Source organism: Felis catus, chromosome C2 (assembly GCF_018350175.1).
Source record: "Felis catus isolate Fca126 chromosome C2, F.catus_Fca126_mat1.0, whole genome shotgun sequence".
Classification (NCBI taxonomy): Eukaryota; Metazoa; Chordata; class Mammalia; order Carnivora; family Felidae; genus Felis; species Felis catus.
This window is the reverse complement of record NC_058376.1, coordinates 112,642,886-112,658,374: the sequence shown is the minus strand read 5'-3', so window position 1 is coordinate 112,658,374 and position 15,489 is coordinate 112,642,886. Positions and strand designations below refer to the sequence as shown.

The window sequence follows — 15,489 nt, the reverse complement described above, 5'->3', positions numbered from 1 at the left end:
ATACAATTAAACCAGGAGTTGGTTCTTTGAAAAAAAAAATCAGTAAAATTGATAAAGCTCTAGCCGGACTTATCAAAAAGAGAAAAGGACCCAAATAGATACAATCACAAATGAGAGAGGAAAAAATAACAACACCATAGAGATACAAACATAAAAGAATATTACAAAAAAACTGTATGTCAACAAATTGGACAACCTAGAAGAAATCAATGAATTCCTAGAAACATAGAACCAGACAACCTAAAGGAAATGAGTTCCTAGCAACAAAGAATCTACCAAAAATTGAACCAAGACAACAAAGGACACTTGAACAGAAATAAAAGACATCCAAATTGGTAAGGCAATTTTTATTATTTGCAGATGACATAGTACTGTGTATAGAAAACCAGAGAGACTCCACCATAGAACTGCTAGAACTGATAAACAAATTCAGTAAAGCTGCAGGATACAAAATCAGCATACATAAATCTGTTGCCTTTCTATAAACCTGCAATGAAGCAGAAGAGAAATTAAGAAAACAATCCCTTTACAATTGTACCCAAAACAGTAAGATAGCTAGACATAAACCTAACAGAAGAAATCAAAGACCTGAACTCTGAAAACAATAAAACACTAATGAAAACATGGAAGGGGACACAAAAAAGTGCAAAGACATTCCGTGCTTGTGGTTTGAAAGAACAAATGTTAGAATGACCATATTGCCCAAAGCAATCTACACATTTTATGCAATCCTTATGAAAATACTAACAGCTTTTTTTTCTTTCTTTTTTTTACAGGACTAGAACAAACAATCATAAAATTTGAATGGAACCACAAAAGACCTCAAATAGCCAAAGCAATCTTGAAAAAGAAAAGCAAAGCTGGAAGCATCACAATTCTGGAATTCAAGAAAGTTGTAGCAATAAAAACAGTATGGTACTGGCAAAAAAACAGCCACATCGATCAATGGAAAAGAAGAGGAAATAAGTCCATAATTATATGGTCAAATAATTTTCAACAAAGCAGTAAAGAATATCTAATGGGAAAAGGATAATCTCCTCAACAATTAGTATGGGAAAACTGGATGACCATGTGCAAAAAAATGAAACTGGACCACTTTCTTATACCATATACAAAAATAATTCAAAATAGATTAAAGACCTAAGTGGGAGACCTGAAACCATAAAAATTCTAGTAGAGAGCACAGCAATACTTTCTCTGCCATCAACCATAGCAACTTTTTTGTAGATAGGTCCTCTGAAGGCAAACAAAAGCAAAAATGAACTATTGGGACTACATCAAAATAAAAAATTCTGCACAGCGAAACAAACAGCAAAATTAAAAGGCAACTTATGGCATGGGAGAAGATATTTCCAAGTGATATATCCCATAAAAGGCTAGTACCAAAATATATATAGGACTTATAAAACTCAACACCCAAAAACCAAATAATCCAATTAAAACACGGGCAGAAGACAGGAACAGACACTTCTCTAAAGAAAATATGCAGACGATCAACAGATACATGAAAAGATGCTCAACATCATTTATCATTAGGGCACTGTAAATCAAAACTAACATGAGATATCACCTCACACTCATCAGAATGGCTAAAATCAACAACACAAGAAACAACAGGTATTGGCGAGGATGTGGAGAAAAAGTAACACTCTTGCACCGTTGGTGGGAATGCAAAGTGGTGCAGCCACTCTGGAAAACAGTATAGAGGTTACTCAAAAAGTTAAAAATAGAACTACCTTACAATCCAGCAATTGCCCTACTGGATATTAACCCAAAGAATACAAAAACATTAATTCAAACAAACACATGCACCCCCATGTTTATAGCAGCCTTATTTACAACAGCTAAGATATGAAGGCAATCCAAGTATCCAGTGATTGATGAATGAAGAAAGAAGATGTGGTATATGTATAAAACATAATATTACTGCATCATAAAAAAGAATGAAATCTTGCCATTTGCAACAACATGGATGGAGCTAGAGAGTATAATGCTAAGTGGTATAAGTCAGCTAAAGACAAATACCATATGATTTCACTCATGTGTGGAATTTAAGAAACAAAACAAACAATCAAAGGGAAGAAAAAAAGAGAGACAAACCAAACAACTATACAGAACAAATTCATAGTTACCAGAGGAGAGGTGGGTGGGGGGGATAGGTGAAATTCGTAATGGGGATTAAGGAGTGCACTCGCCTTAATGAGCAGCAGATGATTAAAACAAAAACCTAAAAAAAATCTTAAATGCATGTAAACTGCTAACTGACAAGCAAATGATCTCCTTAAGACTGGAACATCAGAAAAGGAGCAAAGGGGATAACCAACTGAAAAATTGCAAACCTCAAGTTACAACATGTGAATATCACAGAGGTTAAGCAAAAAACATTCTGACCCATGAATACAACACACACACACACACACACACACACACACACACACACACACACACACACAGCTGTGAGAAGTATGGAGTGGTAGCTGTGAGTTGTCCTAGTGCCTCAAATTCTGATCACATCTCTAGTTAAACTGAGAGCATGATCAAAAGAGGGTGGGATTGTTAAAAAGAAAACCACAGGTCTGAAATGGTGTCACTTGGGCCAGACCAAGTCATAGAACTGAAGCTTAATACCTAACTTAATTACAGTTTAAAGAAATGTAATCTAAACTGGGTCAGTCAAGAATTTTCTGATCAGGATCAATGAGGTAATCTGTGCAATAAGACCCTCTGTCCTTCCCCATTAGGGAAGGTGATCTTGCCTGCTAATCCTTTTTTATTTTGCTAGTAACTTTCTCGTCCCACTCTTCCTCCTCAGCCTTCCATTTTGTACAAGTACTCAGAGCTCCCCTCTACTTGCTAGATGAGAGGCTGTCCAATTCACAAATCATTTAATAAAGCCAATTGGACCTTCATATTTACTGCAATGAATATTTTTAATACCTAGAAATGAATTTGACCAAAGAGGCATCATGTAATATGTATACTTTGAATGCTGTAAGACATTGATGAAAAAATTGAAGACAACACAAATGAATGGAAATGTATACCATGCTCCCAGACTGCAAGAATCAGTATGTTAAGATGTCTATAGTACTCAAAGCAATCTACAGATTCACTGAGGTCCCTATCAAAACACCAATGCATTTTCCAAAGAACTAGAAAAAATAATCCTAAAATTTGTATGGAACCACAAAAGACCCTGAATAACCAAAGCAATTTTTTTAAATTTTTTAAAATGTATTTATTTATTTTTGAGACAGAGAGAGAAAGAGCATGAGCAGGGGAGGGGCAGAGAGAGAGGGAGACACAGAATCAGAAGCAGGCTTCAGGCTCTGAACTGTCAGCACAGAGCCCAATGCGGGGCTCGAACTCACAGACTATGAGTTCATGACCTGAGCTGAAGTTGGACAGTTAACCGACTGAGCCACCCACGTGCCCCCCAAAGCAATTTTGAGAAGGAAGAAAGTTGATTTCACTCCTGGATTTCAAGCTATACTACAAAGCTATAGTAATCAAACAGTATGGTGCTGACTTCACACATCAGTGAAGCAAATAGTCTAGAAATAAACCCCCACTTGTATTATCAATCAATCTTCAACAAATAAGGCAAGAATATATAATGGAAAAATACTGTCTCTTCAATAAATGGCATTGGGAAAATTGGACAACTACTTGCAAAGAATGAAACTGGACCACCTTCCTATACCACACACAAAAATAAACTCAAAATGGATTAAAGACTTTAATGTAAACCTGGATGCCATGAAACTCCTAGAAGAAAACATCGTAAGCTCTTCGACATTAGTCCTAGCAATTTATTTTTTGACTTGTCTCCTCAGGCAAGGGGAACAAAATAAAAAAAATAATAAATGAGACTACATCAAACTACAAAACTTTTACACAGTGAAATAAACCATGAATAATATGAAAAGGCAACCTATGGAAAGAGAGAGGATATTTACAAATGACATAATCAATAAGGGGTTAATATCCAAAATATATAAATAACTCATACGACCCAACACACAAACAATCCAATTAAAAAATGGGCAGAGGATCTGAATAGACATTTTTCCAAAGAAGATATACAGATGAAAAGATACACTACATCACTAACCACCAAGGAAATGCAAATCAAAATCACAATGAGATATCATCTAGTACCTGTCAGAATGACTACATCAAAAAGACAAGAAATAACAAGTGTGAGTGAAGATGTTAGAGAATAGGGAACTCTTGTGCACTGTTGGTGGGAATACAAAAAGCAACTGTGGAAAGTAGTATGAAAATTATTCAAGAAATTAAAAATAGAATTACCATACAATTCAGCAATTTCACTTCTGTGTATTCATCTGAACAAAATAAATACCTTAATTAGAAAAGATACATGCACCCCAATGTTTACTGCAGCATTATTTACAAAGCCCAAGATGTGCAAGGTACCTAAGTGTCCGTCAATAGATGAATGGATAAAGAGGATGTGTATGTAGACACACACACACACACACACACACACACACACACACACACACACACACACACAAATATTACTTGGTCATAAAAAAGAATAAAAGCTTGCCATTTGCAACAACATGGACGGGAATAAAGGGTATTATGCTAAGTGAAAGAAGTCAGAAAAAGGAAAACACCATCAAGTTTCACTTATCTGTGGATTCCCAAAAACAAAACAGATACAAACTCATAGATAAAGAGAACAATCTGGTGGATGCCAGAGGGGACAGGGATCGGGGGTAGGCAAAATAGGGTAAAAAGATTGAAAGTTATAAGCTTGCAGCTAGCTATAAAATAAACAAGTCATGGGGAATGTGAGGTACAGCATAGGGAATATAGTTAACAATACTGTAACAACTTTGTATCATGACAGATGGTAGCTAGCTTTGTCATAGTAATCACTTCCTAATGTGATTAATATTGAGGCACTCTTGCTGTACACCTGAAATATTGTGTATCAAATATACATCGATAAAAAATCTATCAAAGAAAGAATAAATCAGAAATGGTTGTACTATTCCTGAACAGGTTTTTTAAAATATATTTTAAAAAGTTAATAGTCATCTTGAATGGTGAGATAGCCTCTGAAAAGCTTTAAGTCCTACTTATATAGCAGACACACTGATCTTTACACATGCATTTCCCCGTAATCCCCCTTTTCTTATCTCTATATTTGTTTTATCTTTACTTTCTTACTTACTGGAATAATAATTCTTATAATATTTGATGCATTCTGAGAAGTCCCCATTAACTACTCAAAATTTTTTGAACAAGACAAGGCACAAATAAGTAAATAAAAATTTTAAAAGTATATTGATGTGTAGAAAGCTAACTTCTAAGACAGCAATTATTTTTACGAAGCACATTCAATTCCCAGATGAACATGACTAGAAGTTGCCTTTCTGGATTAAATTTTAAAGGTGTAGTGATAATCCCTGGGTACCTTTTTTTTTTTTTTTCCTGTTAGCCTGAGTTCTGAGAAAACTTGCCTCAGAATTTTCTTGTTATTCTAATTTCCACATACCATTTCATTTAAAGAGAAATCAGTCTTGGACATCTTCCTTTGATATGTCCTTCTAACTCACAGAATGATGATTTTTGGATTCCACTGGAATGGTCAGCTCTCAAGGGTACATCCCACTTCATTAACCTGCACCTTCCCCTCACTGGTCTTACCTGCAAGGCCTGCAGATCTGAGAAGGTCTTAGCAGGGATTGTATGGATGCCATTACTGTGCAGGAGTAGCAATTCCAATTTGTTCAGGCCAGAAAAATCCGTTTCTGTCAACCTAACCAAGCTGTTGTACCTGAAATAAAAATGTCAGGTATAAGCTAGGCTGGTCAACTGAAGTTCAAATGTCAAAGCAAAAGCACGCACGCATGCACATCCACACACAAAACCCACTACCTCCCTTTTTATAGCCTGTGCTCTAAGGAGACAGTCATATGCTTGAAATATTATTGAAATTCACCAGATACCACAGGTCTATCCTCTACCTGGGCCTGGCAGCCGTGGTTACACTCTCCACACCACATCTCTTCTCATTTTCAAACTTTCATGCATATGCTGTTCCTTCAGGTTGGAATGCCCTTGACTCCACCCCTCTCTATTTGTGACTACTGTTAAGACCCAGACCATTGTTTTATGTGTCCCCCTCACTTTCCCACATAGAATTTATTATTATAAAGTAGTAGTTAAGAAACCTGAGCTCTGAAGCCAAATAGTTTGGCTATGATTAGGAACTCAGGCATTTGGTAGTGGTGCAACCCTGGGTAAAATTAATAACCTTTCTGTGTCTCACCTTCTTCATCTATAAAGTACACATAATATATGCTACTCAAAAGGTGTCATGAGGTTTAAGTGAATGAATACATGAAGAGTGCTTAGCTCAATGCCAGGAGATAGTAAGGATACAAGCTGAACTCATTGCTCTTACCAGAGCGCTAGAGCTGGCTAAAAATAAGAGAGTTACCATCTGCACTGACTTGAAATATGCCTTCTTAGTCCTACATACCCACACCACCATTTGAGCAGAAAGAGGATATCTCACCTCCGAAAATATGCCCATCAAATATGAAACCCACATAACCCGCATGCTCGAGGCTGTATACCGACCCAAGGGAATGGCAGTGGTCAAATGCAAGGATCATCAAAAAGGAGATTCAGAAATAATACAGGGCAACCAAGCAGCCAGCCAACAAGAGCCTCTTCTACAGGGGGCCCGCATATCCGGCCCTCTGCCACTACCACAGTCCAAATATACAGAAAAGGATAAACCCAGGGCAAATGAAAAGGGATTTTCCCTAGACAACAGTTGATGGTATTTGTTAGATGAAATCTTGGTCATTCTTCAAAATCTTCAATGCAAACTATTTAAGGCCCTTCATGACTCCTCTCATTTAGGACAGATGCCTTACAAACTCTCATTTTCTGAACATTCCAAGGTAAAGGATTTTCCCAGGTGGTTCAACAAATAACTTCCTCTTACCCCACCTGCATATAGAACAACCCTGAAGGCATCCGTTGGACTTAATCCAACAATACAGAGGCATGGATCCTACCATGGGGAAGGCTGGCAGATGGATTTTACTCAGATGCCACCCTGCAGAGGATACAAATACCTCTTCATGTTCGTTGACACTTTCACAGCGTAGATAGAGTCATACCCCACACAGACTGAAAGAGCAACTGAGGTAGTCAACAAACTTCTACATGAAATCATTCCCTCATTTGGCCTCTGAAAGTCACCTCTTTGTGGCCACCATAGTTCTATCTGTCTCCAAAGAACTGGGTATGAAATACCACCTCCACTGTGCTTGAAGGCCAGAGCCTTCTGGGAGGGTGGAAAGGGCTAACCAATACCTAAAAGGTACTATTAAAAAGCTCACACAAGAAACATTACTAAACTGGAAAGAAGCCTTGCCATTGCTCTTCTCTGTAGTCATATAGGCCCAAGGAGGCCCTGGGTTTAAGTCCTTTCTAGGTCCCCTATTGGCCACCCTTCCTACCTACAGACTTCTTGGTAGATCCAAAGACTCTAGGGATACAAACTCATATTATGTCTCCATATGCAAAGTTCAACAGGCTTTAAAGGAATATGACCTAACAGTTTCCACTACCAAACAAGAGTCACCTCCTCTATATGAACTGTGATCAGGTTCTAATGAAAGTCTGGAAGATGGCTCCCCTAAATCCTAGCTAGAATCTACTTGGAAAGGGCCTTTCTGGGCTCTTTTGCCTTTCCCTACAACCATCACGGTACCAGGAATCCCTAGCTAGACCCATCACTCCAGAGTCAAACCATGGCATCAGCCCCTGGCCAACACCATGGATGCCTACTCCTGTGAACCTCTTCTAAAAGATGCTTTTCAAAAAGATTACTCATGGCACATAAGTCTTCTGTCTTTTTCTGTGTCATCCCATTAGGAACAGGGCCTGGCATAGCCATCTTTTCCTTTTTACAACTTAGTTGTCTTTTTCCCCCCACTATGGAATCATTTCTCCTACAAACCCTTTACTTCCTTCTCCACCTTAAAAATTTCCATACCATGGGAGCATCTTTCTTCTTGGATGATCTGTCCACAGCTGTTTACAATTACACCCTTATTCCCTTTATGCCCCTTGTTCCAGAGACTCCCTAGGGACCCTTTGGGTCACAACTAATCAATATATTGGTATCTTTGTTCCTCCAGGTTACAGACCATCAATTTCCAAATGGTCCTCAACCAAAGATATCAACCTTCAGACACCTACAAACTCTTTCCTTTTCAGAAGTCCCTTGGACGAACACCACCAGTCACCACCGCCTTCTTTTGTTGATAGTCAGCAAGTAATGATGGACTCCCAAAATCTTTGCAATACCCTCCGTAACAGTCTGAAGAAGCCATAGCAGTCATTGCCCCAATTTCCAATGAATTGGGATCCAATCACTTGGGGGCCAGTGGGGGGGGGGGGAGGAAGTGTCAGGCAGTTAGGCATGAGGGAGGAGGGATAAAGCAGATGCTGGCCACAACCTTGGAGCCACCCTGGAGGGTTAACAGCCACACTTTCAGGGACACCTCTAGAGGCTAACAAAACAGAAAAGGCCAATCCACAAAGCTGGCTCAAAAGCCACAAGAGGGCTTACAAGACCTGAGCATGCACAAAAAAGATGCAATTTGCCCTTAAGGTCACAGCAAAAGCTGATTAAAAACTCATAAATATACAACATATAAATAAATATAATTATAACAGAATGCATCATGGGTAGGCGCATGCACAGAAGCCAAAACATTATATAACCACCAGCTGCCAATCAAAAATGTCAATCAAAATCCAAATTTACATATGCAGAAAACAGGCTTAAAAGGATGTAGTTAGAGCTCCTAGGGCCATTGGCTCATTTGCTGGGCAGTGGCCCAATTTCACTCTTCAAAGTGTACTATATTCATCTACTCAATAAACTCTATCTCTCCATTCTGGTCTCTGATCTCTAATTCTTTGGTGCATCTGGGACAAGAACTGAGTGAGCTGATAACAGCTATCATATTAGTGACCATTCCCAGGGTACTTTGTATGCTCTATTACAGCTCTTATTGAATTGTACTCAGGTGCATCTGTCTTCTCCCTGTAACTATTGCTTCTAGAAGTGAATAATAGGTCTTGTTCATTGTTGTGTCCCTGGCATCATCCACTGTGATTGGCACAGAGTAGGAGCTCACTATTGTCAAATAAATGATGTTACATCTGACTACATGTGCACTCCTCTCTCCCCCTCACACACACACACACATACACACACACACACACACACACACACATAGTTTTTCATAAACCTCTAAAATAGAGTTACCTTTTAGCTGATTTAATTAGACTTAGATTTTAAAAAGCTTTTTAAACAGTTTCAGTTTGTATGAAAAGAAGTCCAAGGGCCTTACAAAAAGATCTATCCAACTTTTCATATGTATCCTTTATATAGATTATTTCCTTCTGATAGATGTCAACTCTAAAAGTTAACAAGCTATTTGCCAGCAAAAATGTAGTCAGAATGAAGTGTTTCTATAATCATGGGCCTCCCATTCTAGTAAGAGTGATTTCAGGTTCCTCCAAGTAAAAGTTTACCACAAAAATTTTTCCTGTTGCCCCTAACAAACTTCAGATCTTCCTGTGCTTATTTATATCACAAAGTTTGTTTGAGGATTTGATTCAAAGCATCAACGTCATCTCTCCTAGAGAAGGGAACAGGACAAGGACCCCCACACACCCTAAATTGATACGCTCCACGTTGGGTGGGATGCTGTCTGGGATGGAGGTCAGGTACCGAAACGTGCAGTGCACCTCTGTAGGCACATAACAGGCACAGCGGCGAGGGCAGGCCTTGCCTCCGGGGCTGGCTGCCAGGCAGAGCACAGAGAACAAGACCAGCAAGGAGGTGATTCCTTTGCCTTTCACCTTCATCCTGAAAATAAACAAAATCATGGTTTGAACAAAGTTCCAGTACAACCACACACAGTAAATCTGGTAATCTGAGAGAGCTTTCTGAAGAGCCGTAAGCGGCCAATTTCATTCCCAACTTGCATGGTAAAACTCACTCTTTACAAAGCCATAGTGTCTGCTGGCCTCACATAGAGCTTTGTGATCAAGTGGGATATTTATTGTTGTGAAAATTCCTTCACAACTTCTCACTTCTTAATGAAAAGCAGTAATCCCTATTATTTAGAGATTCAATAGAGAGAGAAAATAAGAGACCATAATGAAAGTATTATGACAACTGAAATACAGAAGGCTTAGTTTCCAGTTTATACATTAGTTTTTTTAGACCAGCTCTTAAAAAACTGATTAGAAAACTAATCTGTGTGCATCACAGTAAGTTTGGAAGCTGTAAATAATAGAAGTAAAATTACTCATATTTCTACCACCCAGATATAATCATTAACATTTTGCTATATTCCTTCTGGGCTTTTATATGTTGTGTATGCTTCTGTGTGTGTGTACATATGTGTACATGTGTGAATATATGATCAAACTAAATTTCCTAACACATTTTATTCCCTGCATGTATAAGGTCTGTTTTTTGCTTTCTTAAATCTTCTTCAAAAACAATCTTAAGAGCTGTAATAATCCACTGGATGGGTGAATAAATCTCTAACACGTCCTCTAGTCCTTGCCAAAAAAGACACATTGCACACTTCCCTGCCATATAATGAGCGTGACCACAGTAACTTCCCAGAGCAGAGGACTTGAGCCTTGCACCTGCACTGGAATGGGCCACACTGACCCCTGGAAGGCATGCTGCTGCTTACTTTTGCTTTGCCAAGAACATCCCTGTGTACCTTTCCTTGGTTGTTCCTCCCCCTCCTTCCCGCTTCTCCCCTTCCTCCTCCCCCCTTCTCTGTCTGCCATGGGAGTAGGGAAAGCATCATCAGGGAAAAAAATATCCTTGGCTTGTTGGAAAAATTACATGTATTACTCACACGTGGGGTGAGCGCAGGGTTCCAAACCTAATTTTCTACTGAAACTCCTATTATACAAGAGCTGCAATAAAATTTTCATTGTGCTTTTCTAAGAAAAGTGACCTTCATAATTTATAAATCTCAGCATTCCTTGGGATAGAATGGTTTCTTTTGGATTATACCCGCAACCATCCTTTAGCCATAAACAATGCTAAAAAACAGACTGCTTATCTTCATATGGATAAAGATAATGGAATTATTATTAGAATTTAGCCCAAAGTAAAATTTAATATAGGATTAATCACATGACTGCTTTTGTCATTAGAACCATCTGATTACAAACATTTTAAGTAAACATATGATTAGAGACAGCATTTCCACCTTATCATTCGTTAAGCAAAGAAACTAATGGTAGGATGAAGGGAATTCTGTTGTTCAGCTAGAAAACAGAAGTTCTGGATAATACCCACATGAGAGCGATTTAAAAGAATCACAACTCTAAAAGGATAAGTGCATAGTGGATTCCCAAAAACTTAAACCTGAAAATGTATGTAACGAAACAGATTGAAATTAACAATACCTGAGCTCTTCTTTTCCTGGTTCTGAGTCCTCTCCTGACCCAGGCAGAGACAGATCTTACCAGGAAATGAAGTGTATCCAAAACTGAGTGAGGAAAAGTTCTCTGCTCCCAAAGTGAGCAAACAGCTCAGTCTTTGCGGCTTGCAGCTCAGTGATGATACTCTGGAGACAGACCTGGAGCGTTTCCACGGCTTCAGCGTACTGTAACCCGTGCCCACGTTAACCCAAAAGAAGCGTTTCCTGTAGTGCAATTTTTACAGAAACAAAAGACAAAGTGGAAGCTTTGCAATTTCCTTTCTCCTCCAACAGTGTGCTTTAAAGTCTCTCTAAAGTTGTCATTTAAATGTAACTATTATCACTCCATTTTGCCTCCAGGTCCCAGGAGTTTCTCCTCTGTTTTTGGACGAATCTGTCATAGATGCTCACAATACGGGTCGCCACCAACTGAGTTAATCTTTGCTCTGTGTCTTTTGCCTGGCACCAGTCACGAAAGAGGTGACTTTCTCCTTCTTGCCTTAATGGCCCCTTGCTCTCTGATGCGTCCTGCCCAGCCGCTCGCCCGAGCTGCCTCCTGCAGCGGGACACGCCGCGTTCCCACGCCAAGCCCCTGGTCGCGCGGGCGTCCCGCCCGTCCCCTTCCAGGAAGGGACTGGAGGAGCCGCTCACCTCTTTGCCCAGGTGACCAATGGGCTCACGCCGCCAGCGATGTCCCAAGCTCAGCCGCCGGGTGGGGCCTCAGGATCTCCCAGAGCCTTGAAGGGAAGGCGGGGCGGGGATCAGGGTGACGTTGACTTCTGTGTTTGGGGACTCCGCCGGGGCTTTGCGGCACACGGAAGATAAACGACCACCAAGCTCCTCTTTATTTCTCAGGGAGCGCGAGACGCCTGTTTCCTTCTGTCTCGTTTCCTCCTTGATTTCGAATTCCCGGGCACAGGGGAGTTGGTGGGCAGGACAGTTTCGGCGGACCGCTTTCACCTGTTGACAGGCGGGCCTTTGGGTTTCAGACTTTGCTGAGTTACCACGGGCTGTTCTCGGATCTCTGCTTGGTGAGGAAAACCTGTGATAACCTGCAGTTTGAATTTCCTGTTCGGCCCAATTGGAGAAACCTGCCTTGTGAAAAGGATTATCAGAGAACTGGATTTCAGTTCAATGCAATTGTTTGATTTGTATTTGTTTGGATTGTGTTCCCCTCTGTCATCTCCACCCCCATCCCCACTGTCCAGAAATTGCCCCTAGCAACTGAGACCTTGTTTAATAGCTCTTGCACTTGTAAACCGGGCTCTCAACATTTCGACTCATAAACACTGAATTAATATAGCCAAAATGACCATGTTTCACTCCCTCTAGTTACACTATATTTAAGCTTTTGATGGGAATTTGAAATTAATACCTTAGAGCAGTGGATATCAGGGACAAACAACATCATTGTCACACCGGGGACCTTGTTAAAAATATGAATTCTCGGGCTCCATCCCAGAATCACTGAGTCAGAAACTGCAAGGATGGGACCTAGGAATACATGTGTTGACAAGCCTTCCAGATGATTCCCATATAGCTAAATTTGAGAATTGCTAGTTTAGGGAAATAACTTCTTATAATGACAACAGCTTACATTTGAGGGTTTACTCTGTGACAAGAACTATTATAAGCATTTTACAAATACCAACTCATTTAAACCTCAGGCCACCACCAAGAAAAAAAAAACAGGAAAGTATTCATGTTTTTTCCATTTTCAGGTACACAAAGAAAAGTGACTTACTCCAGGTCACTGCAGCTCTTAGAGAAAGTAAAGTTGACTCAGACCCAGGCAGTCTGGCACTATAGCCTCAGCATTTAACCACAGATCCAGGGTTGTCTCACTTAGCCAAACACTGGGAATGTCCCATATCCAATGGCCAAGCATTCAAATGATTTATAGTTAGTAATAAGTTGGGTTACCGAGGTACAATTATAGAAGCAGGGACTCAGAAGTAACTCTAGAAGCGTGTGTGATATGAACATAGTCTTTAGCTCCTTAGAGCTGACATGGTTAAGTTAAAAAAATTCATATCTGATGTCCAAACTTGGATGATTACTTTGGAAATATGGCATACTTGTGGATTCTTGCACTCGACAGTTTTTCTTCTACAACTCCTTGACAACCAACCTCATGGTAATAGTCAATTCCTACTCAAAATCTGGAGTCTCAGATCCCCACTAAGATGAACCACAGGAGGGGCACCCGGGTGGCTCAGTTGGTTGAGCATCCGACTTTGGTCAGGTCATGATCTCACCATTCATGGGTTCAAGCCCCATATTCGGCCCTGTGCTGACAGCTCAGAGCCTGGAGTCTGCTTTGGATTCTATGCCTCCCACTCTCTGCCCCTCCCCTGCTCGCGCTCTCTCTCTCAAAAATAAATAAACATTAAAAAACATTAAAAAAAAAAACATGAGCCACAGGAGGAGGACTGTGGCATATTATATTCCTCATTTTCCCAGGGTGGTAACCCCGGGGTCATTTATTTTATTTTATTTTATTTTTTTTGCTGTAGTTACCGTTTAATAATGTTTTTTGTTTTAAGACTTTTTATGAGGGGGATTCCTACATATGCTTTATTTCTACAAATGTTTTATATGCGTGTATAGTGCTCAAATATTCTCAAGAGGTGGATGCTAAAATTATTCCCATTTTTTGGATGAAATTTCTGAGGATAAGGGATATTAAATGATTCAGAGCCAGAACACAATATATTGAATTAACGTTTAACTGTAAGGCCCCTGCCCTTAAGGCCCAACTTTCCATAGCCTCCCTGCTTCTGTTTACATTTACGGTATTGTAAAATTTGGGGGGTCCATAGTATATCAGGGATTAAGGTATGATTATTCTCCTTTCCAACCATATTATTAATGCAATTTGTTTCTATAGATTAAAATTTACAAATCACTTTCATATTTTTAATATGGCATCATTTAAAATGTATAAGAAATATGTGAAATTTCAGTGATAGTTATTTTATAGAGCAAGAGGCTATATACAGTTGACCTTGACATAGGATTTGCCAAGGTCTCATAGGTGGGCATGGAAATTTGGAATTAATGTGAACTCCTAAACCTGTTTCTTGAACTATGGTCATTCACCTATACTTCCAGCTGGTTTGCAACTGTAATTATCTCTCACTACAGTTTACCTAACATTTTTCTTTAAGTCACTCTTCTCTCCTTTTTAATAAGTCTTTCCCTAAATAGTAATATTGATTAATTCATAGGTTTGATTTTTTTTATAGTAAACATCACAAATATACATCTTTGCCTTTTACATCACCCCTGGGAATTTTTTTAATGTTTATTTATTTATGAGAGAGAGAGAGAGCAAACATGCAAACAGAGCAGAAGAGGAGAGAGAGGGGAACAGAGGATCTGAAGTGGGCCCTATGCTGACAGCAGAGAGCCCATTGTGGGGCTAGAGCTCACAAACCATGTGATCATGACCTGAGCTGAAGGCAGAAACTTAGCTGACTGGATTTACGACCCTCACCTCTGGGAATTTATGTATCCTCATATCTATGTCATTGACATTGCTTCTTATTCCTCCTGATATTTACAAACTTCTTACTCCTCATCTTTACCATATCAACCATGCCACATTTTATCTCACTCCCAAATCAGAGCACTGAACACCAATAAGCCAAACTCAGCATTTACAAATCATATATCACCTGACAATCATAACCACCAAGTCATGGATTTTTAAATTCATTCCTATGCATGTCAATAGATAATAAGATGTCAAAATTGTTACATATCTCTTAATCAGGCACAATCATTACTGGCTCCCACACTTATAATTTTTCATATTAATTAATTAACCAAATAATCTAGTCATCCACTGAGAGCAGTGATTTCAACAGCATGTAAGTAAACCTAAAATCCTGGCCACTCCTGTTTTCAAAATTCTTTTTTAATGTTTACTCATTTTTGAGAGACAGAGCTT

The 15,489-nt window shown here is 39.4% G+C and overlaps 1 protein-coding gene across 4 annotated transcripts in view; it reads right to left on the bottom strand.

Annotated features, from left to right (window-relative positions):
- The window catches only part of IGSF10 (immunoglobulin superfamily member 10), a 74,839-nt gene extending 62,198 nt beyond the window's left edge, over nt 1-12,641 (bottom strand). The window contains exons 1-4 of one of the 4 annotated variants that reach the window (XM_045037427.1): nt 12,186-12,641; nt 11,521-11,759; nt 9,752-9,946; nt 5,686-5,815 (exon numbers count right to left, since the gene is read on the bottom strand). In XM_045037427.1, the coding sequence (XP_044893362.1) occupies nt 5,686-5,815; nt 9,752-9,945 (324 nt within the window). In that variant the 5' untranslated portion in view covers nt 9,946; nt 11,521-11,759; nt 12,186-12,641. Of the gene's footprint in view, nt 1-5,685; nt 5,816-9,751; nt 9,947-11,520 lie in introns of those variants that run through there. The other 3 variants (XM_003991995.6, XM_045037428.1, XM_019810557.2) reach the window with 3 other exon arrangements.
- Nucleotides 12,642-15,489: the final 2,848 nt, after the last annotated feature.